Source organism: Oncorhynchus clarkii, unplaced genomic scaffold (assembly GCF_045791955.1).
Source record: "Oncorhynchus clarkii lewisi isolate Uvic-CL-2024 unplaced genomic scaffold, UVic_Ocla_1.0 unplaced_contig_3032_pilon_pilon, whole genome shotgun sequence".
In the NCBI taxonomy this organism is placed as follows: Eukaryota; Metazoa; Chordata; class Actinopteri; order Salmoniformes; family Salmonidae; genus Oncorhynchus; species Oncorhynchus clarkii.
The window spans coordinates 26,299-51,020 of NW_027260865.1; the positions used below are offsets into that span (position 1 = coordinate 26,299).

At 40.9% G+C, this 24,722-nt stretch overlaps 1 protein-coding gene across 1 annotated transcript; it reads left to right on the forward strand.

Annotated features, from left to right (window-relative positions):
* The first annotated feature begins 1,513 nt into the window (after positions 1–1,513).
* LOC139401969 (zinc finger protein 271-like) lies at positions 1,514–18,032 on the forward strand. The gene is made up of 5 exons (XM_071145998.1): positions 1,514–2,118; positions 7,064–7,800; positions 13,654–14,365; positions 16,786–17,085; positions 17,170–18,032. Exons 1-5 carry the CDS (start codon positions 1,749–1,751, stop codon positions 18,030–18,032), a joined length of 2,982 nt encoding a protein of 993 aa, XP_071002099.1. The 5' UTR covers positions 1,514–1,748.
* The last annotated feature ends 6,690 nt before the right edge of the window (positions 18,033–24,722 follow it).

The following is a 24,722-nucleotide window of genomic DNA, read 5'->3' on the forward strand; positions in this document are numbered from 1 at the left end:
GAGACGACTGTACAACCATCAAGATTAATTGTCAGATTCAACAGAAGATCTCTTTGTTTCTTGGGACCTAGAACAAGCATCTCTGTTAGCTAGATAGCCAATGATTAACCTTGTGCGACAGGATGCCTTTTCCTTTTGGACAAACATTATAAGAATATTGGCTATCTAGCTAGCTTTGTTTGACCCCGATTGGTGCTTATTTGACAAAGGTACACACCCTGATCTCTCTTTTGACAAACATATCAAGACTGTTTCAAGGACAGCTTTTTTTTTTCCATCTACGTAACATTGCAAAAATCAGAAACTTTGAAAACTGGTTGTTTTGCAAATGTTGAACTTATAAAATGGCTACTAATACTAGAAAAGCTCAATCAAAGTCCAAGTATAGAGATTTGACGATGTTCTCGGCTCTAGGAAGAGTCTTGGTGGTTCCAAACTTCTTCCATTTATGAATGATGGAGGCCACTTTGTTCTTAAGGACCTTTTTTTTTTGTTACCCATCTGTGCTTCGACACAATCCCCTCGACCTCATGGCTTGTTTTTTTTTTTTGCTGAACTGTCAACTGTGGGACCTTATATAGACAGGGGTGTGTCTTTCCAAATCATGTCCAATCAATTCAATTTACCACAGGTGGAATCCAATCAAGTTGTAGAAACATCTCAAGGATGATCAATGGAAACAGGATGCAACCTGAGCTCAGTTGTGAGTCTCATAGCAAAGGGTCTGAATACTTATGTAAATAAGGTATTTATGTTGTTTTAAAATATGCCTAAAAACCTGTTTTTTTTAGGTCCTCATTATGGGGTATGACACATTACTATGGTATAATCAAGCATGACCCAATACTATGGCAACACTAAGCATTAACTATTACTATGACGTCAACAAGCATGACGGATTACTATGGCAACACCAAGCGTGGAAGATTACTATGGCAACACCAAGAGTGACAGATTACTATGGCAACACCAAGCGTGGCAGATTACTATGGCAACACCAAGCATGACAGATTACTATGGCAACACCAAGCATGACAGATTACTATGGCAACACCAAACATGACAGATTACTAGTGCTCAGGAAGAATCATTATGCTTATATGGGGAAACAGGAGTGAAAAATGTAGAGGAGAGGTGATTAAGGGAGTGGGAACAGGTGTGGAGGGAAGGGGTGTGGCCTTTGGTAATTGGAGGCAATTAGTGTCATGTATGTAGGAGTGCCATAACCCTTCACAACAGTAAGTGTTGAAGATAATGGACCTATGTAATTAGTGCTGCACTCTCATGGAAGCCAATTGAGATTATATATTATATTATAACATTGGCTTAGCTAGGTTTTTTTTAACAATTACTATTCTAGTTTATAATGTACATACTCATATTCAGATCTAAGTCTAGAAATATTGTCTGTACATTTTTATGGCATTGTTTTCGTTTGTTTCTAAACTCCGTTACCCACTGGTCAGCAGCAGGCGATGTGAGTCTTTCAGGTGGCGCTTCTTGGGTGACGTATAATCTAGTGGACGGGACACATCTTCAACAACAACAACAACAAAGCTACCGATTCAACCCCTTCGGCAGCTTGCTAGCCAACATAAAACCGAAACATTGAAGTTCTTTTTAAACACAATCCTGTTAACGTATATACCAGTTAACTTAAAAGTAATTTGCTTGTTCAATTTGTTGACATTTTTACTCAGCCTAGCACTAAGCTAGTCGCTAATGCAAACTAGCTAACAACCCCAACCATGAGCTCACTAAACTATTCCTCCCCTGCTAAAGAAGATGATGTCTGCTGGGCGGAGAGAGAAGCTCTGGGGCTGAACATTGTCGTGAAAGAGGAGGATATTACAGTAAAAGGAGAGGAAGAAGCTTCCAGAACGATAAAGGAGGAAGATCATGTTACATTTGGAGTGGAAGAGGGGATAGAGGCTGTCACAGTGGAAGAGGAGTGGGTAGAAGATTTCAGAATAAAAAAGGAAGAGGAGGAGGATGTTATAGTGAAAGAAGAGGAAGAACCTTCTAGCGTGGAAGAGGAGGCTATCTCAATAAAAGAGGAGGAAGACGTTTTGGGAGTGAAAGAGGAGGAGGAGACTGAAAAAGATCTGATTAACACCAGTAAGTATAGCTTATTTTTGTCCTGCAGATGCGCACAAAACACCCAGATCTCCAAAACACCCATGTTTGTAAAGTATGTTTAATAATATACTATCATATACAAAAGTATGTGGACACCCCTTCAAATTAGTGGATTCAGCTATTTCAGCCACACCTGTTGCTGACAGGTGTATAAAATCGAGCACACCGCCATGCAATCTCCATAGACAAACGTTGGGAGTAGAATGGCCTTATTGAAGAGCTCAGTGACTTTCAACATGGCACCGTCATAGGATGGCACCTTTCCAACAAGTCAGTTCGAAAAATGTCTGCCCTGCCAGAGATGCCCCGGTCTACTGTAAGTGCTGTTATGTATTTTTATTTCATTGGGGATCCCCATTAGCTGCTGCCCAGGCAGCGGCTACTCTTCCTGGGGTTTATTATGGATCCCCATTAGCTGCTGCCCAGGCAGAGGCTACTCTTCCTGGGGTTTATTAGGGATCCCCATTAGCTGCTGCCCAGGCAGAGGCTACTCTTCCTGGGGTTTATTATGGATCCCGATTAGCTGCTGCCCAGGCAGAGGCTACTCTTCCTGGGGTTTATTATGGATCCCCATTAGCTGCTGCCCAGGCAGAGGCTACTCTTCCTGGGGTTTATTATGGATCCCCATTAGCTGCTGCCCAGGCAGAGGCTACTCTTCCTGGGGTTTATTATGGATCCCCATTAGCTGCTGCCCAGGCAGAGGCTACTCTTCCTGGGGTTTATTATGGATCCCCATTAGCTGCTGCCCAGGCAGAGGCTACTCTTCCTGGGGTTTATTATGGATCCCCATTAGCTGCTGCCCAGGCAGAGGCTACTCTTCCTGGGGTTTATTATGGATCCCCATTAGCTGCTGCCCAGGCAGAGGCTACTCTTCCTGGGCTTTATTATGGATCCCCATTAGTTCCTGCCAAGGCAGCGGCTACTCTTCCTGGGGTTTATTAGGGATCCCCATTAGTTCCTGCCAAGGCAGCGGCTACTCTTCCTGGGGTTTATTAGGGATCCCCATTAGTTCCTGCCAAGGCAGCAGCTACTCTCCCTGGGGTTTATTAGGGATCCCCATTAGTTCCTGCCAAGGCAGCGGCTACTCTTCCTGGGGTTTATTAGGGATCCCCATTAGTTCCTGCCCAGGCAGCAGCTACTCTTCCTGGGGTTTATTATGGATCCCCATTAGTTCCTGCCAAGGCAGCGGCTACTCTTCCTGGGGTTTATTAGGGATCCCCATTAGTTCCTGCCAAGGCAGCGGCTACTCTTCCTGGGGTTTATTAGGGATCCCCATTAGTTCCTGCCAAGGCAGCGGCTACTCTTCCTGGGGTTTATTAGGGATCCCCATTAGTTCCTGCCAAGGCAGCAGCTACTCTCCCTGGGGTTTATTAGGGATCCCCATTAGTTCCTGCCAAGGCAGCGGCTACTCTTCCTGGAGTTTTTTAGGGATCCCCATTAGTTCCTGCCCAGGCAGCGGCTACTCTTCCTGGGGTTTATTATGGATCCCCATTAGTTCCTGCCAAGGCAGTGGCTGCTCTTCCTGGGATATATTATGGATCCCCATTAGTTCCTGCCAAGGCAGCGGCTACTCTTCCTGGGGTTTATTAGGGATCCCCATTAGTTCCTGCCAAGGCAGCGGCTACTCTTCCTGGGGTTTATTAGGGATCCCCATTAGTTCCTGCCAAGGCAGCAGCTACTCTTCCTGGGGTTTATTATGGATCCCCATTAGTTCCTGCCAAGGCAGCGGCTACTCTTCCTCGGGTTTATTAGGGATCCCTATTAGTTCCTGCCAAGGCAACAGCTACTCTTCCTGGGATATATTATGGATCCCCATTAGTTCCTGCCCAGGCAGCGGCTACTCTTCCTGGGGTTTATTATGGATCCCCATTAGTTCCTGCCAAGGCAGCGGCTACTCTTCCTGCGGTTTATTAGGGATCCCCATTAGTTCCTGCCAAGGCAACAGCTACTCTTCCTGGGTTTTTATTAGGGATCCCCATTAGTTCCTGCCAAGGCAACAGCTACTCTTCCTGGGGTTTATTAGGGATCCCTATTAGTTATACTATAAGGTATAGGGAGACACGTAGTCCTTAATTAGGTCCTTAATATTTCAGCTATAAGGTATAGGGAGACACTAAGTCCTTAATTAGGTCCTTAATATTTCAGCTATAAGGTATAGAGAGACACTTAGTCCTTAATTAGGTCCTTAATATTTCAGCTATAAGGTATAGAGAGACACTTAGTCCTTAATTAGGTCCTTAATATTTCAGCTATAAGGTATAGGGAGGCACGTAGTCCTTAATATTTCAGCTATAAGGTATAGGGAGACACCTAGTCCTGTGATAGGTCCTTAATATTTCAGCTATAAGGTATAGGGAGACGCCTAGTCCTGTGATAGGTCCTTAATATTTCAGCTATAAGGTATAGGGAGACACGTAGTCCTTAATTAGGTCCTTAATATTTCAGCTATAAGGTATAGGGAGACACAGTCCTTAATTAGGTCCTTAATATTTCAGCTATAAGGTATAGGGAGACACATAGTCCTTAATATTTCAGCTATAAGGTATAGGGAGACACAGTCCTTAATTAGGTCCTTAATATTTCAGCTATAAGGTATAGGGAGACACAGTCCTTAATTAGGTCCTTAATATTTCAGCTATAAGGTATAGGGAGACACATAGTCCTTAATTAGGTCCTTAATATTTCAGCTATAAGGTATAGGGAGACACATAGTCCTTCATTATGTCCTTAATATTTCAGCTATAAGGTATAGGGAGACACACAGTCCTTCATTAGGTCCTTAATATTTCAGCTATAAGGGAGACACAGTCCTTAATTAGGTCCTTAATATTTCAGCTATAAGGTATAGGGAGACACGTAGTCCTGTGATAGGTCCTTAATATTTCAGCTATAAGGTATAGGGAGACACGTAGTCCTTCATTAGGTCCTTAATATTTCAGCTATAAGGGAGACATGTAGTCCTTAATTAGGTCCTTAATATTTCAGCTATAAGGTATAGGGAGACACGTAGTCCTGTGATAGGTCCTTAATATTTCAGCTATAAGGTATAGGGAGACACACAGTCCTTCATTAGGTCCTTAATATTTCAGCTATAAGGTATAGGGAGACACTTAGTCATTCCTTCATTAGGTCCTTAATATTTCAGCTATAAGGTATAGGGAGACACATAGTCATTCCTTCATTAGGTCCTTAATATTTCAGCTATAAGGGAGACACGTAGTCCTTGATTAGGTCCTTAATATTTCAGCTATAAGGTATAGGGAGACATGTAGTCCTTGATTAGGTCCTTAATATTTCAGCTATAAGGTATAGGGAGACACAGTCCTTAATTAGGTCCTTAATATTTCAGCTATAAGGTATAGGGAGACACATAGTCCTTAATATTTCAGCTATAAGGTATAGGGAGACACGTAGTCCTTAATTAGGTCCTTCATATTTCAGCTATAAGGTATAGGGAGACACGTAGTCCTTAATTAGGTCCTTAATATTTCAGCTATAAGGTATAGGGAGACACAGTCCTTAATTAGGACCTTAATATTTCAGCTATAAGGTATAGGGAGACACGTAGTCCTGTGATAGGTCCTTAATATTTCAGCTATAAGGTATAGGGAGACACAGTCCTTAATTAGGTCCTTAATATTTCAGCTATAAGGTATAGGGAGACACAGTCCTTAATTAGGTCCTTAATATTTCAGCTATAAGGTATAGGGAGACACAGTCCTTAATTAGGTCCTTAATATTTCAGCTATAAGGTATAGGGAGACACACAGTCCTTCATTAGGTCCTTAATATTTCAGCTATAAGGGAGACACAGTCCCTAATTAGGTCCTTAATATTTCAGCTATAAGGTATAGGGAGACACAGTCCTTAATTAGGTCCTTAATATTTCAGCTATAAGGTATAGGGAGACACACAGTCCTTCATTAGGTCCTTAATATTTCAGCTATAAGGGAGACACAGTCCTTAATTAGGTCCTTAATATTTCAGCTATAAGGTATAGGGAGACACGTAGTCCTGTGATAGGTCCTTAATATTTCAGCTATACGGTATAGGGAGACACACAGTCCTTCATTAGGTCCTTAATATTTCAGCTATAAGGTATAGGGAGACACTTAGTCATTCCTTCATTAGGTCCTTAATATTTCAGCTATAAGGTATAGGGAGACACATAGTCATTCCTTCATTAGGTCCTTAATATTTCAGCTATAAGGGAGACACGTAGTCCTTGATTAGGTCCTTAATATTTCAGCTATAAGGTATAGGGAGACGTAGTCCTTGATTAGGTCCTTAATATTTCAGCTATAAGGTATAGGGAGACACGTAGTCCTTAATTAGGTCCTTAATATTTCAGCTATAAGGTATAGGGAGACACGTAGTCCTTAATTAGGTCCTTAATATTTCAGCTATAAGGTATAGGGAGACACAGTCCTTAATTAGGTCCTTAATATTTCAGCTATAAGGTGTAGGGAGACACAGTCCTTAATTAAGTCCTTAATATTTCAGCTATAAGGTATAGGGAGACACGTAGTCCTTTAATTAGGTCCTTAATATTTCAGCTATAAGGTATAGGGGGGCAAGTCAATCTAATGGCTCTTGTGAAAAGAAGAGCTAAATGACTAAAATGTCAGACTGTTCTGATTGAAATCTCTCCACATTTTATGTCCTTTATTATTACAACTAATGTCTGATTTCGTGACATTTAGTTGAAATCTTGACTTTCAGTTTATTTTCAAATGAGGAAGAGGACAGAATCAAGACAACCAATTATAATTTTGATTTGGATTAAACAACCTAAAATGCTGACCTCAGGTTATTGAGGGATCTATTCTGGATTAAACCTCAGAGGAAGACAGTTTTATCATGTGCAGGTGTTATTCAGGTCCCCGTTTAGTATTTACCTAAATACACTGTTTGTCTTTTGCAGGAGAGAGACCACACTCTCACTCTGACAGCAGGAAGAGTACTTCAAGGGAACAAGCCCTAGAGACGCCCAAACCAGTGAGACCACACCAGTGTCCCCACTGTGTAAAGAGTTTTAAGTGGTTATGTTACCTAAAAGAACATGAAAGAATACACACCGGAGAAAAGCCTTTCCAATGTTCCCAGTGTGATAAAAGTTTTACCCAATTAGGGAGCCTGAAAATACACGAGAGATCGCACACAAGAGAGAAACCTTACCACTGTTCCCACTGTGAAAATACTTTTTTCTCATCAGGAGACCTGCTAAAGCATAAAAGAACACACACTGCAGAGAGGCCCTACCGATGTTCCCAGTGTGGAAAGAGTTTTATCCAGTTAGGGAACCTGAAAAGGCATTTGAGAACACACACAGGGGAGAAGCCCTACCACTGCTCATACTGTGAAAAGATATTTACCCAGCTAGTGAACCTAAAAAGGCATGAGAGGACACACAAAGGTGAAAAACCTTTCCAATGTTCCCAGTGTGAAAAGAGTTTTACAGAGTTTGGGAGCATGAAAAGACACGAGAGAATACATACAGGGGAGAAGCCTTACCACTGCTCCCAGTGTGAAATGAGATTTTCCTCATCATGGTGCCTAAAATCACACAAGAGGACACACTCAGGAGAGAAGCTTTTCCAATGCTCTCAGTGTGTAAAGAGTTATACCCGGTTAGGGGACCTGAAAAGACATGAGAGGACACACACAGGATGAGCCTCATCACCGCTCCCAGTGTTGCAAGAGTTTTATCTGGTTAGGGAGCCTGAATAATACACTCTGAAGAGAAGCTTTACCACTGCTCCCACTGTGCATTTAAACTTACATGGTTAAAGCAACTGAAAGAGCATGTAAGTCCACACCTGAGAGAAACGTTATCAATGCTCCCAGTGTGGAAAGAGATATGAAGTCAAATTATAAAAATCAGACTCAAAAATAAATGTGTTTTTTTATTTCAACACATGACCTGAATATGGAGTATGTCAGAAAGAATGTAGATGTTCTGTGATTAAATTGCCCATTTTAAACTCACACTCAGTGTGTATCTGTGTGTGTCATTCCTGGAGCCCTACAGAGGGGTATACTATGACACGAGATAGAGGAGATGGTGGAATATAGGCGATGGAGATAGATGGTGGAATAGAGGAGATGGAGATAGATGGTGGAATGGAGATAGATGGAGGAGATATGAGATGGAGATAGATATAGGAGATTGGAGATATAGGAGATGTAGCTAGATATAGGAGATGGAGATAGATCGAGGGGATATAGGAGGTGGAGATAGATAGATGGGGTAGAGGAGAGGGAGATAGATGATGGGGTAGAAGAGATGGAAGTAGAGGAGATGGAGATAGATAGTGGGGTAGATAAGGTATAAGAGATAGAGAATATGTAGTTTGGAAGGTGTCCTTAATGTTATGTACACTCCCAACTGGTAAAAAAAAAATCTTAAGAATAAAACACGAGTTGATCACCTGCAGTACCACCGTGGACCACAGGTTAGTACTCTAGGTAATGCAACGAGGCTACAGTTCAATCCAAGGGAGAAGATAGGCATTTTTGACATCATACTTTTACATCAAATTGATTAAAACAAATAAACCAGATGAAATAGCGTCATGTGATTGTTCTGGGGAAAAATACAAAGTTGGGTCAACCCTTTAGACTGGTGCAAATGGTCCTGTGTGGATTGGGCCAAGATGTCAATGTTTCTAACAGAAGAAATATAAAAAGCACATGACCATGGTAGCAATTTAAAGATAACAATTTGGAGAGCATTGGGAAATGATCAGACCAAAGGTAAGGACTCAACGCTTCCCCTGACACAAGACTGAATCCAAACATTAGAGGTGACGACTCAACACTGCCCCTGACACAAGACTGAATCCTAACATTAGAGAGGTGAGAACTCAACACTTCCCCTGACACAAGACTGAATCCTAACATTAGAGGTGAGGACTCAACACTTCACCTGACACAAGACTGAATCCAAGCATTAGAGGTGACGACTCAACACTGCCCCTGACACAAGACTGAATCCTAACATTAGAGAGGTGAGAACTCAACACTTCCCCTGACACAAGACTGAATCCTAACATTAGAGGTGAGGACTCAACACTTCCCCTGACACAAGACTGAATCCAAACATTAGAGGTGACGACTCAACACTGCCCCTGACACAAGACTGAATCCAAGCATTAGAGGTGAGGACTCCACACCTCCCCTGACACAAGACTGAATCCTAACATTAGAGGTGAGGACTCAACACTTCCCCTGACACAAGACTGAATCCTAACATTAGAGGTGACGACTCAACACTGCCCCTGACACAAGACTGAATCCTAACATTAGAGGTGACGACTCAACACTTCCCCTGACACAAGACTGAATCCTAACATTAGAGGTGACGACTCAACACTGCCCCTGACACAAGACTGAATCCTAACATTAGAGAGGTGAGGACTCAACACTTCCCCTGACACAAGACTGAATCCTAACATTAGAGAGGTAAGGACTCAACACTTCCCCTGACACAAGACTGAATCCAAGCATTAGAGGTGACGACTCAACACTGCCCCTGACACAAGACTGAATCCTAACATTAGAGAGGTGAGGACTCCACACTGCCCCTGACACAATACTGAATCCTAACATTAGAGAGGTGAGGACTCAACACTGCCCCTGACACAAGACTGAATCCTAACATTAGAGAGGTGAGGACTCAACACTTCCCCTGACACAAGACTGAATCCAAGCATTAGAGGTGACGACTCAACACTGCCCCTGACACGACTGAATCCTAACATTAGAGAGGTGAGGACTCAACACTGCCCCTGACACAAGACTGAATCCAAGCATTAGAGGTGAGGACTCAACACTGCCCCTGACACAAGACTGAATCCAAGCATTAGAGGTGAGGACTCCACACCTCCCCTGACATAAGACTGAATCCTAACATTAGAGAGGTGAGGACTCAACACTGCCCCTGACACAAGACTGAATCCAAGCATTAGAGGTGACGACTCAACACTGCCCCTGACACAAGACTGAATCCAAGCATTAGAGAGGTGAGGACTCCACACCTCCCCTGACATAAGACTGAATCCTAACATTAGAGAGGTGAGGACTCAACACTGCCCCTGACACAAGACTGAATCCAAGCATTAGAGGTGACGACTCAACACTGCCCCTGACACAAGACTGAATCCTAACATTAGAGAGGTGACGACTCAACACTGCCCCTGACACAAGACTGAATCCTAACATTAGAGAGGTGAGGACTCAACGCTTCCCCTGACACAAGACTGAATCCTAACATTAGAGAGGTGACGACTCAACACTGCCCCTGACACAAGACTGAATCCTAACATTAGAGAGGTGACGACTCAACACTGCCCCTGACACAAGACTGAATCCTAACATTAGAGAGGTGAGGACTCCACACTTCCCCTGACATAAGACTGAATCCTAACATTAGAGAGGTGAGGACTCAACACTTCCCCTGACACAAGACTGAATCCTAACATTAGAGAGGTGAGGACTCCACACTTCCCCTGACATAAGACTGAATCCTAACATTAGAGAGGTGAGGACTCCACACTGGTGATTTCGTGTGCCTTTTACATTTACTGTAGTTTTTGCAGCGTTTGTCAATAACAACCTCTGAAATACTGTGGATACCAGTCAGTAGCATAAGAATATTCATGAACATTTTCGGGGTAGGTGCAACGTTAAATAAATAAAAAATAGACTGTAAGCGTTTGATTGAGAGGTCTACCTGTTGTCTCCAAGTGGCCACACAGTTCTCTAAACTGTGCACAGTTCCTAAGTGATTCCATTGCTCTTTTATGACTCAAGGAAAGAGCCTTCAACTATGAAATTGAGCTTTTTGGAGCTCTCCTAGTTGTGCCATTGAGGAACTGAAAGGTTGTAGTTTTCTGTTTGGAACACAGCCCTACGTCCCCACAAACACACAGTATCTGTTGTTTACGGAATCCCAACAAAAATTCCATTATGAAATCGTAATAAGGTGGGCCAATATTGACAACTTATTCTATTGCCAACATGACCAGCTAATATATAAAAGAGGGTCTTACAGTGTGAGGGCTTTGATTTACAGCATGCCTCTTGATTTACAGCATGCCTCTTGATTTACAGCATGCCTCTTGATTTACAGCATGCCTCTTGATTTACAGCATGCCTCATGATTTACAGCATGCCTCTTGATTTACAGCAAGCCTCTTGATTTACAGCAAGCCTCTTGATTTACAGCATGCCTCTTGATTTACAGCAAGCCTCTTGATTTACAGCAAGCCTCTTGATTTACAGCATGCCTCTTAATTTACAGCATGCCTCTTAATTTACAGCATGCCTCTTGATTTACAGCATGCCTCTTTATTTACAGCATCCCCCTCACTCAGAAAACACATAAAATGCAAACATTTACGGGACGGATCATGTAGAGTTTCCATTCAGGTCTTTCTGTCTAAACAAACACTGTTTGTCTTTGGCAGGAGAAAGACTAGACTCAGTGAAACCCCAGCCAGAGACATCCAAACCAGCTAGACGAAACCACCACTCCCAGTGTGAAAAGAGTTTAACCATTAGGGGGCCTGAAATCACATAAGAGAATAAACACAGGAGAGAAGACTTTCCAATGTTCCCAGAGAAATCATTTTATTATGGAGTTATGGAGCCTGAAAACACATGAGATGACACACACAGGAGATAAGCCTTGAAAGAATCCACACAGCAGAGAAATATATCTTTCTCCCCAAAAATATTTACCCTGAAATATCACCAGGGAAGAGTGTGGAAAGAGATTTTGCATATCACATGCAGTGTCTTCAGCAAGTATTCACACCCCTAGACTTTTTCCACATTTTGTTGTGTTACAAAGTGGGATAAACATTTATTTAATTGTCTTTTTAGTTTTCAACGAAATACTCTGTAATGTCAAAGTGGAAGAGAAAAAAATAAATGTCTTGATTAGATAAGTATTCAACCCCCTCAATCAATAAATGTCTTGATTAGATAAGTATTCAACCCCCTCAATCAATAAATGTCTTGATTAGATAAGTATTCAACCCCCTCAATCAATAAATGTCTTGATTAGATAAGTATTCAACCCCCTCAATCAATAAATGTCTTGATTAGATAAGTATTCAACCCCCTCAATCAATAAATGTCTTGATTAGATAAGTATTAAACCCCCTCAATCAATAAATGTCTTGATTAGATAAGTATTCAACCCCCTCAATCAATAAATGTCTTGATTAGATAAGTATTCAACCCCCTCAATCAATAAATGTCTTGATTAGATAAGTATTCAACCCCCTCAATCAATAAATGACAGAATCACCTTTGGCAGCGATTACACCTGTGAGTTATTCTGGGTAAGTCTCTAAGAGCTTTGCAAACCTGGATTGTACAATATTTGCACATTATATATATATTTTTTATTATTCAAGCTCTGTCAAGTCTTGCCATAGATTTTCAAAACTATAACTAGGCCACTCAGGAACATTCAATGTTGTCTTGGTAAGTAACTCCAGTGTGTCTTGGTAAGTAACTCCAGTGTATCTTGGTAAGTAAGTCCAGTGTATATTTGGTAAGTAACTCCAGTGTATCTTGGTAAGTAACTCCAGTGTGTCTTGGTAAGTAACTCCAGTGTATCTTGGTAAGTAACTCCAGTGTGTCTTGGTAAGTAACTCCAGTGTGTCTTGGTAAGTAACTCCAGTGTGTCTTGGTAAGTAACTCCAGTGTGTCTAGGTAAGTAACTCCAGTGTATCTTGGTAAGTAAGTCCAGTGTATATTTGGTAAGTAACTCCAGTGTATATTTGGTAAGTAACTCCAGTGTATCTTAGTAAGTAACTCCAGTCCCCCCCCCCCCCCCCATCCCCTCCATAATAATTAGGCAAGTTAGCTAAATATCTAATTGTTCTTGCTTTGTTGAATCCCTTTCAGGTCTAATCTGCATAGAGGAAAGCATATCTGTAAAAAGTAAGAGAACACATGTCATCTGGTTGTTTTGAAATGACTTCTTATGACATTATTTGCCAGAATAAACAATGTAGTGAATATTTTTCCTAAACTGCGTTACTCACTCCAGTCAGCAGATGGCGATGGGTGTATTTCAAGTGATGCTTCTTGCGTGACGTATAATCTAGTGGACCGGGTGCTTACTTTTTTAAACATGGCTACTGATTCAACCACCTCCGTAGCTTACTAGCAAACATAAAACCAAAACATTGGAGCTCTTTGGACCATTATATAGGTATTTAACCTCAGCGTTTTAAACACACTGTCTGCGTATAACGTTGATTCATTTCATATTGACGTTGTTAGTCAACTCTGGTTAAGATAGCACTAGCACTATAGGCTAATCGCAGTTCTGCCCCTGAGCAAGACAGTTAACCCACTGTTCCCCGGGCGCAAAAGACGTGGATGTCGATTAAATGCGGAAGACACATTTCAGTTGAAGTCATTCAGTTGTACAACTGACTAGGTATCCCCCGTTCCCTTTCAGTAATGCTTATTAGCTAGCTAACATCCCAGACCATGAGCTCAAAAAGCTACTTCCCCCTTGCTAAAGAAGAGGTCTGCTGGTCGGAGAAAGAAGCTCTGGGACTGAACATTGTCGTGAAAGAGGAAGAGGAGGAGATGACTGTCACAGTCAAAGAAGAAGATAAAGAAGCTTTTGGAATGACAGAAGAAGAGGAGAAATATATCACATTGAAAGAAGAAGACGAGAAGGCTATCACATTGAATGAAGAGAAAGATTTCACATTAAAAGAAGAGAAAGATATCACATTGAATGAAGAGAGAGATATCACATTGAATGAAGAGAAAGATATCACATTGAATGAAGAGAAAGATATCACATTGAAAGAAGAAGAGGAGAAGGCTATCACAGTGAATGAAGAGGAGAAAGAAGCTTTTGGAATGAAAGATGAAGAGGAGAAAGATATCACATTGAAAGAAGAGGAGGAGAAAGATATCACATTGAAAGAAGAAGAGGAGGAGAAAGCTATCACATTAAAAGAAGAAGAGGAGGAGAAAGCTATCACATTGAAAGAAGAAGAGGAGGAGAAAGCTATCACATTGAAAGAAGAAGAGGAGGAGAAAGCTATCACATTGAAAGAAGAAGAGGAGGAGAAAGATATCACATTGAAAAAAGAAGATGATGTAACAGTGAAAGATGAGGAAGAAGCTTTCAGGGTGGAGGGGGAGGTTGAAGTGGAGGAGACTGGAGATCTGATTAACACCAGTGAGTATTGTCTTAAAAACAAAGGAATAAAGTCTGCAGTTGTGTGGTTTTAGAAGGGTATTCTACTGAAGTTATACACTTTAATAATTATATTCTGTAGGAATTGTTAAAGCTAGAAAGACTGGGGGCAACCTAGCCCAATAATGAACTAAAGCAGTCTGTTACTCCTTACAGTCCAAGGACATGCTCTGTTAATGTAATGGAACTGAGTCATGATCAAATGACTCTTATGTGTAATGTAATGGAACTGAGTCATAATCAAATGACTCTTATGTGTAATGTAATGAAACTGAGTCATGATCAAATTACTCTTATGTGTAATGTAATGGAACTGAATCATGATCCAGGGCTAGGGGCCATTCACAAAACGTTAACAATGGATTTAATGCTCCTATTTTGGATATATTTTTTCCCATTTAAGCCAAAACATCTCTGAATATCTATTTTTGTAGTTCTTTGTTCGCTCTCAAAACTTAACATCCCATGAGAACATTTTTTTTTTTTTTTAAACAAACATGATTTGAAGCTCTATATTATTTGTTTTTAAAATCTCTATGGTGTTATTAGGTCCCTAATATTTGAGTCAGGCCTATAAGGTAAGACGGACTGATCTGATTGAAATCTCTATGGTGTTAATTAGGTCCCTAATATTTGAGTCAGGCCTATAAGGTAAGACGGACTGATTCAATAGAAATCTGGAGCTTTGAGGGTTTATGAAATAGCCTCTCTGGTAATTTAATAGGTTGTTAATAAATAAAACGTGACAATACGGTGCTGATCGTTCCATTTGGCTGCTGGGGGGTAAGGAGACCTCAGCTCCACTAAAACCCTTGACGTCTACGTGCCGTTTTCAGGGGATTGTTAAATAAATGTTTGAAACTATTTGGTTTACATATCATCATCCTCTTTTAAGCTCATAGTCATAACTTTCACATTTCTGATTATTCCACATGTATCTCTATCAGAGTTATACAGCAAGGAACTGCATGCTTTCCATGGTCAGTAAACATCGATGGATCATGTATTTTCAGATACGCGAGGGCAGCCAGAACCATTAGCTAAGCAAACCACGTGTCGTTTAGCTTGCTTCATCAGAGATTAGGCTTTTGGAAAGAGTTTGACATCGGCAAGTCCTCCTTCTGGTAAAGTTGTCAGTCAGACCAACTGTCATCACCACTATAGATGGCAAGCAAATATAGCCATCTAGTTTATCCCCTGAAAGTTAGCTAGCTAACTAGCCATACTGACGTGATCTGTTATTAGCTTGTTAACTAGCCACATTGACGTAAACTGTTATTACATATTGACATGATCTGTTATTAGCTAGCTAGCTAGCCAATTTGATGTGGTCAATAAATCAATTTAGCCTTTCATGTTTTGTCAGGAGCCATCCTGATTAAACACCATTAAGATACAGTATCTAGTTTAAACACATTTTTATGGGGATTTTTTTTTATGCTAATTAGTTTTCCGCTGGGCTGTGGAAATGGACTCAGGTGTGTTTTAAAGACAATGCTGAAAAGGGGCTAATGTGAGATCATTTCGCTAGGTAGGCCTACGTGGGTTGGAGGAAAAAATACCATAGGTCTGTCTACTCGCCACTGTTTTTAGCCGACTGTACAAAGTCTCCTCATATACATTTTTACATTTTAGCAGATGCTATTATCCAGAGCAACCTAATCTAACCTTTGTAAATCTAGATTTATTATTAATCAGAGATGTGTTGCACCACTTAATTTTCACCCTGGATTAGTTCATGTAAGGTTAAATCAACTAAACTATGGTTAGTGACACGTGTCAATGGATTCACCATAGCAACATGTTCTAATTATTTTTCTTTGGAAACAAACCAGCATGGGTCATTGCTAGCTTACTAGATAGCTAGCAAAGTGAGCTTTCACTTCGGGCTAATGATTAAAAAAAAATGTTAATGAGTTAGCTGGCTAGTTGAATTGTACATTCACGGATAAGCCACAGGAGCTAACATTGTGTATCGCACCTAAAATAAAGCACATGCATGGACATTTGATTCCTTTAAACTTCTTCAATCTGTAGCAGTCTAAATGAAACTTTTAAAACAATGGAGCAACAAGATTACATTTGATCTTGGATTAAAATTCCAAATTAAAGTTAGTCTAGCAGGATTACATATATCTAGGATTACTTCAAATCTAGGTTTTAAGTTTGGTGCAAGAAGATTACATATTAAAACCTTGATTTAACCCTGTTTGAGTTAACCCATGTTGGTGAAACCCACCTTAAATGTAATAGTGTTTTTATTTGCCAACAAAGCACTACAGCCACTCTGCTCTTTTATTGAGGGATCTAGTCTAGATTAAACCTCATAGGAAGACAGTTTTATCATGTGGAGGTTTCATTCAGGTCTCATTTTAACCAAATACTATGTTTGTCTTTGACAGAAGAGAGACCAGACTCTCACAGCGGAAAGAGTCCTTCAGAAGAAGCAGCCCCAAAGACATCCAAACCAGTAAGACCACATGACTGCTCCCAGTGTGGAAAGAGATTTATCAGGTTAGGGCACCTGAAAGAACATCAGCAAACACACACAGGAGAGAACCCTTTCTACTGCTCCCAGTGTGGAAAGAGATTTATCAGGTTAGGGCACCTGAAAGAACATCAGCAAACACACACAGGAGAGAACCCTTTCTACTGCTCCCAGTGTGGAAAGAGTTTTAGACACTCAGGCCATCTTAAAGTGCATGCAAGAAAACACACTGGAGAGATGCCACATCAATGCTCCCAGTGCGATTCTTTCTTTTACTCATCAGGGGTCCTTAAATCACATGAGAGAACACACTTAGGAGAGAGGCCATTCCAATGCTCTCAGTGTGGAAAGAGTTTTAGCCGGTCAGGGAATCTGAATATGCATTTGAGAACACACACAGGGGAGAAGCCTTTCCACTGCTCCCTGTGTGGAAAGAGTTTTACCTGGTTAGGGAACTTGAAAACGCACGAGAGAATACACACAGGAGAGAAGCCTTTCCACTGCTCCCTGTGTGGAAAAAGGTTTACCTATTTAGTGACACTGAAGAAGCATGAGTTGACACACACAGGGGAGAAGCCTTTCCAATGCTCCAAATGTGGAAAGAGTTTTACCCAGTTAGTGAATCTGAAAAGGCATGAAGGAACACACACAGGAGAGAAGCCTTTCTACTGCTCCTTGTGTGGTAAGCGTTTTACCCAGTTAGTGAACCTGAAAAGGCATGAAAGAACACACACTGGAGAGAAGCCATATCAATGCTCCCAGTGTGGAAATATATTTTTCTCATCACGTGACCTGAAATCACATGAGAAAACACACTTATCAGAGAGGCATTTCCAATGTTCTCAGTGTGGAAAGAGTTTTACCCGGTTAGGGAACCTGAATAGGCATTTGAGAACACACACAGGGGAGAAGCCCTACCACTGCTTAGACTGTGGAAAGAGCTTTACCCAGCAAGGGGACCTGAAATCACATGAGCGGACACACACAGGAGATAAGCCTTTCCAATGTTCCCAGTGTGGAAAAAGTTTTGCCTGCTCAGGGAACTTGAAAATGCACGAGAGAATACACACAGGAGAGAAGCCTTTCCACTGCTCCCTGTGTGGAAAGAGTTTTACCCAGTTAGTGAACCTGAAAAGGCATGAAGGAACACACACAGGATAGAAGCCTCTCCAATGTTCTCATTGTGGAAAGACATTTTCCCAGTAAGAGGACCTGCAATCACATGAGAGAATAGAGAGGCTGTGTGTTGACATACAGAACCAGTCAAACGTTTGGACACACCTACTCATTCAAGGATTTTCTTTATTTTTACTGGCAGAGCTTGAAAGGATCTGCAGTGAAGAATAGGAGAAACTCCCCAAGTACAGGTGTGCCAAACTTGTAGCGTCACACCCAAGAAGACTCAAGGCTGTAATTGCTGCCAAAGGTACTTCAACAAAGTACTGAGTAAAGGGTCTGAATATTTTTGTAAATGTAATATATTTTTTTGTGTGTGTAGATCGATGAGGGGAAAAGCTGGTTGAGAGAATGCCAAGAGTGTGCAAATCTGTCATCAAGGCAAAGGGTGGCTACTTTGAAGAATCTCAAATATATCATATATTTTGATTTGTTTAACACTTTTTTGGTTACTACATGATTCCATATGTGTTATTTCATAGTTTTGATGTCTTTACTATTATTCTACAATGTAGAAAATAGTAAAACATAAAGAAAAACCCTTGAATGAGTAGGTGTGTCAACATTTTTGACTGATACTGTATACAGTTGAAGTCAGAAGTTTACATACACTTAGGTTGGAATCATTAAAACTCGTTTTTCAACCACTCCACAAATATCTTGTTAACAAACTAGGCCTACCTTCAAACTCAGTGCCTTTTTGCTTGACATCATGGGAAAATCTAAATAAATCAGCCAAGATCTCAGAAAAAAACATTGTAGACCTCCACGAGTCTGGTTCATCATTGGGAGCAATTTCCTAACGCCTGAAGGTACCACATTCATCTGCACAAACAATATTACGCAAGTATAAACACCATGGAACCACGCAGCCATCATACCGCTCAGGAAGGAGACGCGTTCCGTCTCCTAGAGATGAACGTACTTTGGTGTGAAAAGTGCAAATCAATCCCAGAACAACACCAAAGGACATTGTGGAGATGCTGGAGAAACAGGTACAAAAGTATCCATATCCACAGTAAAACAAGTCCTATATCGACATAACCTGAAAGGCCGCTTATCCAATTTGAAGGCAATGCTACCAAATACTAATTGAGTGTATGTAATCTTCTGACCCACTTGGAATGTGATGAATGAAATATGAATGAAATAAAAGCTGAAGTAAATCATTCTCTCTACTATTATTCTGACATTTCACATTCTAACAATAAAGTGCTGATCCTAACTGACCTCAGACAGGGGATTTTTACTAGGATTAAATGTCAGGAATTGTGGAAAAACTGAGTTTAATGTATTTGGCTGAGGTGTATGTAAACTTCTGACTTCAACTGTATATTTTATATTTTTTTACTAAGAATGTGTTTTTTGGTTTGTATGTATGAAAGCTTACTCAAAAATATGCCTACATTTGTTGTTTTTCTTCTCAAGACATGTTTTATGTGTTTTATGTGTTATGTTTTATTATGAGTTTTGATTGATTGTCTTCATGTATAAACACTTTTAAATAAACACTTGTTTATTGTAAGATTTGGATATTTTCCAGATGAATAAAATGCGTTTCTTGATTTTAACCTTGAAAACTCTCGAAATGAGTTCCATTTCATTGAGTTAATTTGTGTAGCAGACATCAAGCTGAAAATGTAATGACTTTGCAACATTTATTATTATTATTATTATTTATTTATCTGAATAAAAGTCTAAATGGATATTTGTTTAACTGTGTTAGTCATTAGTGGACATTCATTATACATCTACATCTATTTAATGGTTTTGGAGGAGCAGTATAGACCCAGATGGTTATTACATCATGTAGGAGCAGTATAGACCCAGATGGTTGTTACATCATGTAGGAGCAGTATAGACCCAGATGGTTGTTACATCATGTAGGAGCAGTATAGACCCAGATGGTTATTACATCATGTAGGAGCAGTATAGACCCAGATGGTTATTACATCATGTAGGAGCAGTATAGACCCAGATGGTTGTTACATCATGTAGGAGCAGTATAGACCCAGATGGTTGTTACATCATGTAGGAGCAGTATAGACCCAGATGGTTGTTACATCATGTAGGAGCAGTATAGACCCAGATGGTTATTACATCATGTAGGAGCAGTATAGACCCAGATGGTTATTACATCATGTAGGAGCAGTATAGACCCAGCTGGTTATTGTTCCATCATGTAGGAGCAGTATAGACCCAGATGGTTATTACATCATGGAGGAGCAGTATAGACCCAGCTGGTTATTGTTACATCATGTAGGAGCAGTATAGACCCAGATGGTTATTACATCATGTAGGAGCAGTATAGACCCAGCTGGTTATTATTACATCATGTAGGAGCAGCATAGACCCAGCTGGTTATTGTTACATCATGTAGGAGCAGTATAGACCCAGCTGGTTATTGTTACATCATGTAGGAGCAGTATAGACCCAGATGGTTATTACATCATGTAGGAGCAGTATAGACCCAGATGGTTATTATTACATCATGTAGGAGCAGTATAGACCCAGCTGGTTATTGTTACATCATGTAGGAGCAGTATAGACCCAGATGGTTATTACATCATGTAGGAGCAGTATAGACCCAGATGGTTATTACATCATGTAGGAGCAGTATAGACCCAGATGGTTATTATTACATCATGTAGGAGCAGTATAGACCCAGCTGGTTATTACATCATGGAGGAGCAGTATAGACCCAGATGGTTATTACATCATGTAGGAGCAGTATAGACCCAGATGGTTATTATTACATCATGTAGGAGCAGTATAGACCCAGATGGTTATTACATCATGTAGGAGCAGTATAGACCCAGATGGTTATTATTACATCATGTAGGAGCAGTATAGACCCAGATGGTTATTACACCATGTAGGAGCAGTATAGACCCAGATGGTTATTGTTACATCATGTAGGAGCAGTATAGACCCAGATGGTTATTGTTACATCATGTAGGAGCAGTATAGACCCAGATGGTTATTGTTACATCATGTAGGAGCAGTATAGACCCAGATGGTTATTGTTACATCATGTAGGAGCAGTATAGACCCAGATGGTTATTGTTACATCATGTAGGAGCAGTATAGACCCAGATGGTTATTGGTACATCATGTAGGAGCAGTATAGACCCAGCTGGTTATTGGTACATCATGTAGGAGCAGTATAGACCCAGCTGGTTATTGGTACACCATGTGGGAGCAGTATAGACCCAGCTGGTTATTGTTACATCATGTAGGAGCAGTATAGACCCAGCTGGTTATTGGTACATCATGTAGGAGCAGTATAGACCCAGCTGGTTATTGTTACATCACGTAGGAGCAGTATAGACCCAGATGGTTATTGTTACATTATGTAGGAGCAGTATAGACCCAGCTGGTTATTGTTACATCATGTAGGAGCAGTATAGACCCAGATGGTTATTGTTACACCATGTAGGAGCAGTATAGACCCAGATGGTTGTTACAGCAGGATAGACCCAGATGGTTATTACATCATGTAGGAGCAGTATAGACCCAGATGGTTATTACATCATGTAGGAGCAGTATAGACCCAGATGGTTATTATTACATCATGTAGGAGCAGTATAGACCCAGCTGGTTATTATTACATCATGGAGGAGCAGTATAGACCCAGATGGTTATTACATCATGTAGGAGCAGTATAGACCCAGATGGTTATTGATACATCATGTAGGAGCAGTATAGACCCAGCTGGTTATTGGTACATCATGTAGGAGCAGTATAGACCCAGCTGGTTATTGTTACATCATGTAGGAGCAGTATAGACCCAGATGGTTATTGTTACATCATGTAGGAGCAGTATAGACCCAGCTGGTTATTGTTACATCATGTAGGAGCAGTATAGACCCAGATGGTTATTGTTACACCATGTAGGAGCAGTATAGACCCAGATGGTTGTTACATCATGTAGGAGCAGTATAGACCCAGATGGTTATTACATCATGTAGGAGCAGTATAGACCCAGATGGTTATTACATCATGTAGGAGCAGTATAGACCCAGATGGTTATTACATCATGTAGGAGCAGTATAGACCCAGATGGTTGTTACATCATGTAGGAGCAGTATAGACCCAGATGGTTGTTACATCATGTAGGAGCAGTATAGACCCAGATGGTTGTTACATCATGTAGGAGCAGTATAGACCCAGATGGTTGTTACATCATGTAGGAGCAGTATAGACCCAGATGGTTGTTACATCATGTAGGAGCAGTATAGACCCAGATGGTTATTACATCATGTAGGAGCAGTATAGACCCAGATGGTTATTACATCATGTAGGAGCAGTATAGACCCAGCTGGTTAGTGTTCCATCATGTAGGAGAAGTATAGACCCAGATGGTTATTACATCATGGAGGAGCAGTATAGACCCAGCTGGTTATTGTTACATCATGTAGGAGCAGTATAGACCCAGCTGGTTATTGTTACATCATGTAGGAGCAGTATAGACCCAGATGGTTATTACATCATGTAGGAGCAGTATAGACCCAGCTGGTTATTATTACATCATGTAGGAGCAGCATAGACCCAGCTGGTTATTGTTACATCATGTAGGAGCAGTATAGACCCAGCTGGTTATTGTTACATCATGTAGGAGCAGTATAGACCCAGATGGTTATTACATCATGTAGGAGCAGTATAGACCCAGATGGTTATTATTACATCATGTAGGAGCAGTATAGACCCAGCTGGTTATTGTTACATCATGTAGGAGCAGTATAGACCCAGATGGTTATTATTACATCATGTAGGAGCAGTATAGACCCAGATGGTTATTACATCATGGAGGAGCAGTATAGACCCAGATGGTTATTACATCATGTAGGAGCAGTATAGACCCAGATGGTTATTATTACATCATGTAGGAGCAGTATAGACCCAGATGGTTATTACATCATGTAGGAGCAGTATAGACCCAGATGGTTATTATTACATCATGTAGGAGCAGTATAGACCCAGATGGTTATTACACCATGTAGGAGCAGTATAGACCCAGATGGTTATTGTTACATCATGTAGGAGCAGTATAGACCCAGATGGTTATTGTTACATCATGTAGGAGCAGTATAGACCCAGATGGTTATTGTTACATCATGTAGGAGCAGTATAGACCCAGATGGTTATTGTTACATCATGTAGGAGCAGTATAGACCCAGATGGTTATTGTTACATCATGTAGGAGCAGTATAGACCCAGATGGTTATTGGTACATCATGTAGGAGCAGTATAGACCCAGCTGGTTATTGGTACATCATGTAGGAGCAGTATAGACCCAGCTGGTTATTGGTACACCATGTGGGAGCAGTATAGACCCAGCTGGTTATTGTTACATCATGTAGGAGCAGTATAGACCCAGCTGGTTATTGGTACATCATGTAGGAGCAGTATAGACCCAGCTGGTTATTGTTACATCATGTAGGAGCAGTATAGACCCAGATGGTTATTGTTACATCATGTAGGAGCAGTATAGACCCAGCTGGTTATTGTTACATCATGTAGGAGCAGTATAGACCCAGATGGTTATTGTTACACCATGTAGGAGCAGTATAGACCCAGATGGTTGTTACAGCAGGATAGACCCAGATGGTTATTACATCATGTAGGAGCAGTATAGACCCAGATGGTTATTACATCATGTAGGAGCAGTATAGACCCAGATGGTTATTATTACATCATGTAGGAGCAGTATAGACCCAGCTGGTTATTATTACATCATGGAGGAGCAGTATAGACCCAGATGGTTATTACATCATGTAGGAGCAGTATAGACCCAGATGGTTATTGATACATCATGTAGGAGCAGTATAGACCCAGCTGGTTATTGGTACATCATGTAGGAGCAGTATAGACCCAGCTGGTTATTGTTACATCATGTAGGAGCAGTATAGACCCAGATGGTTATTGTTACATCATGTAGGAGCAGTATAGACCCAGCTGGTTATTGTTACATCATGTAGGAGCAGTATAGACCCAGATGGTTATTGTTACACCATGTAGGAGCAGTATAGACCCAGATGGTTGTTACATCATGTAGGAGCAGTATAGACCCAGATGGTTATTACATCATGTAGGAGCAGTATAGACCCAGATGGTTATTACATCATGTAGGAGCAGTATAGACCCAGATGGTTATTATTACATCATGTAGGAGCAGTATAGACCCAGCTGGTTATTATTACATCATGGAGGAGCAGTATAGACCCAGATGGTTATTACATCATGTAGGAGCAGTATAGACCCAGATGGTTGTTACACCATGTAGGAGCAGTATAGACCCAGATGGTTGTTACATCATGTAGGAGCAGTATAGACCCAGATGGTTGTTACACCATGTAGGAGCAGTATAGACCCAGCTGGTTATTATTACATCATGGAGGAGCAGTATAGACCCAGATGGTTATTACATCATGTAGGAGCAGTATAGACCCAGATGGTTATTACATCATGGAGGAGCAGTATAGACCCAGATGGTTGTTACATCATGTAGGAGCAGTATAGACCCAGATGGTTGTTACACCATGTAGGAGCAGTATAGACCCAGATGGTTATTGTTACACCATGTAGGAGCATTATAGACCCAGATGGTTGTTACATCATGTAGGAGCAGTATAGACCCAGATGGTTGTTACACCATGTAGGAGCAGTATAGAC

What these genes read in the sequence shown, in the direction of transcription:
- LOC139401969 (XM_071145998.1), top strand. Translation starts at nt 1,749, where the DNA reads ATGAGCTCACTAAACTATTCCTCCCCTGCTAAAGAAGATGATGTCTGC. An exon ending in TGAAAAGACATGAGAGGACA is followed by an intron (nt 7,801 to 13,653) that starts CACACAGGATGA and finishes CTAACATCCCAG; the next exon opens with ACCATGAGCTCAAAAAGCTA. An exon ending in CTCAGGCCATCTTAAAGTGC is followed by an intron (nt 17,086 to 17,169) that starts ATGCAAGAAAAC and finishes TCCTTAAATCAC; the next exon opens with ATGAGAGAACACACTTAGGA.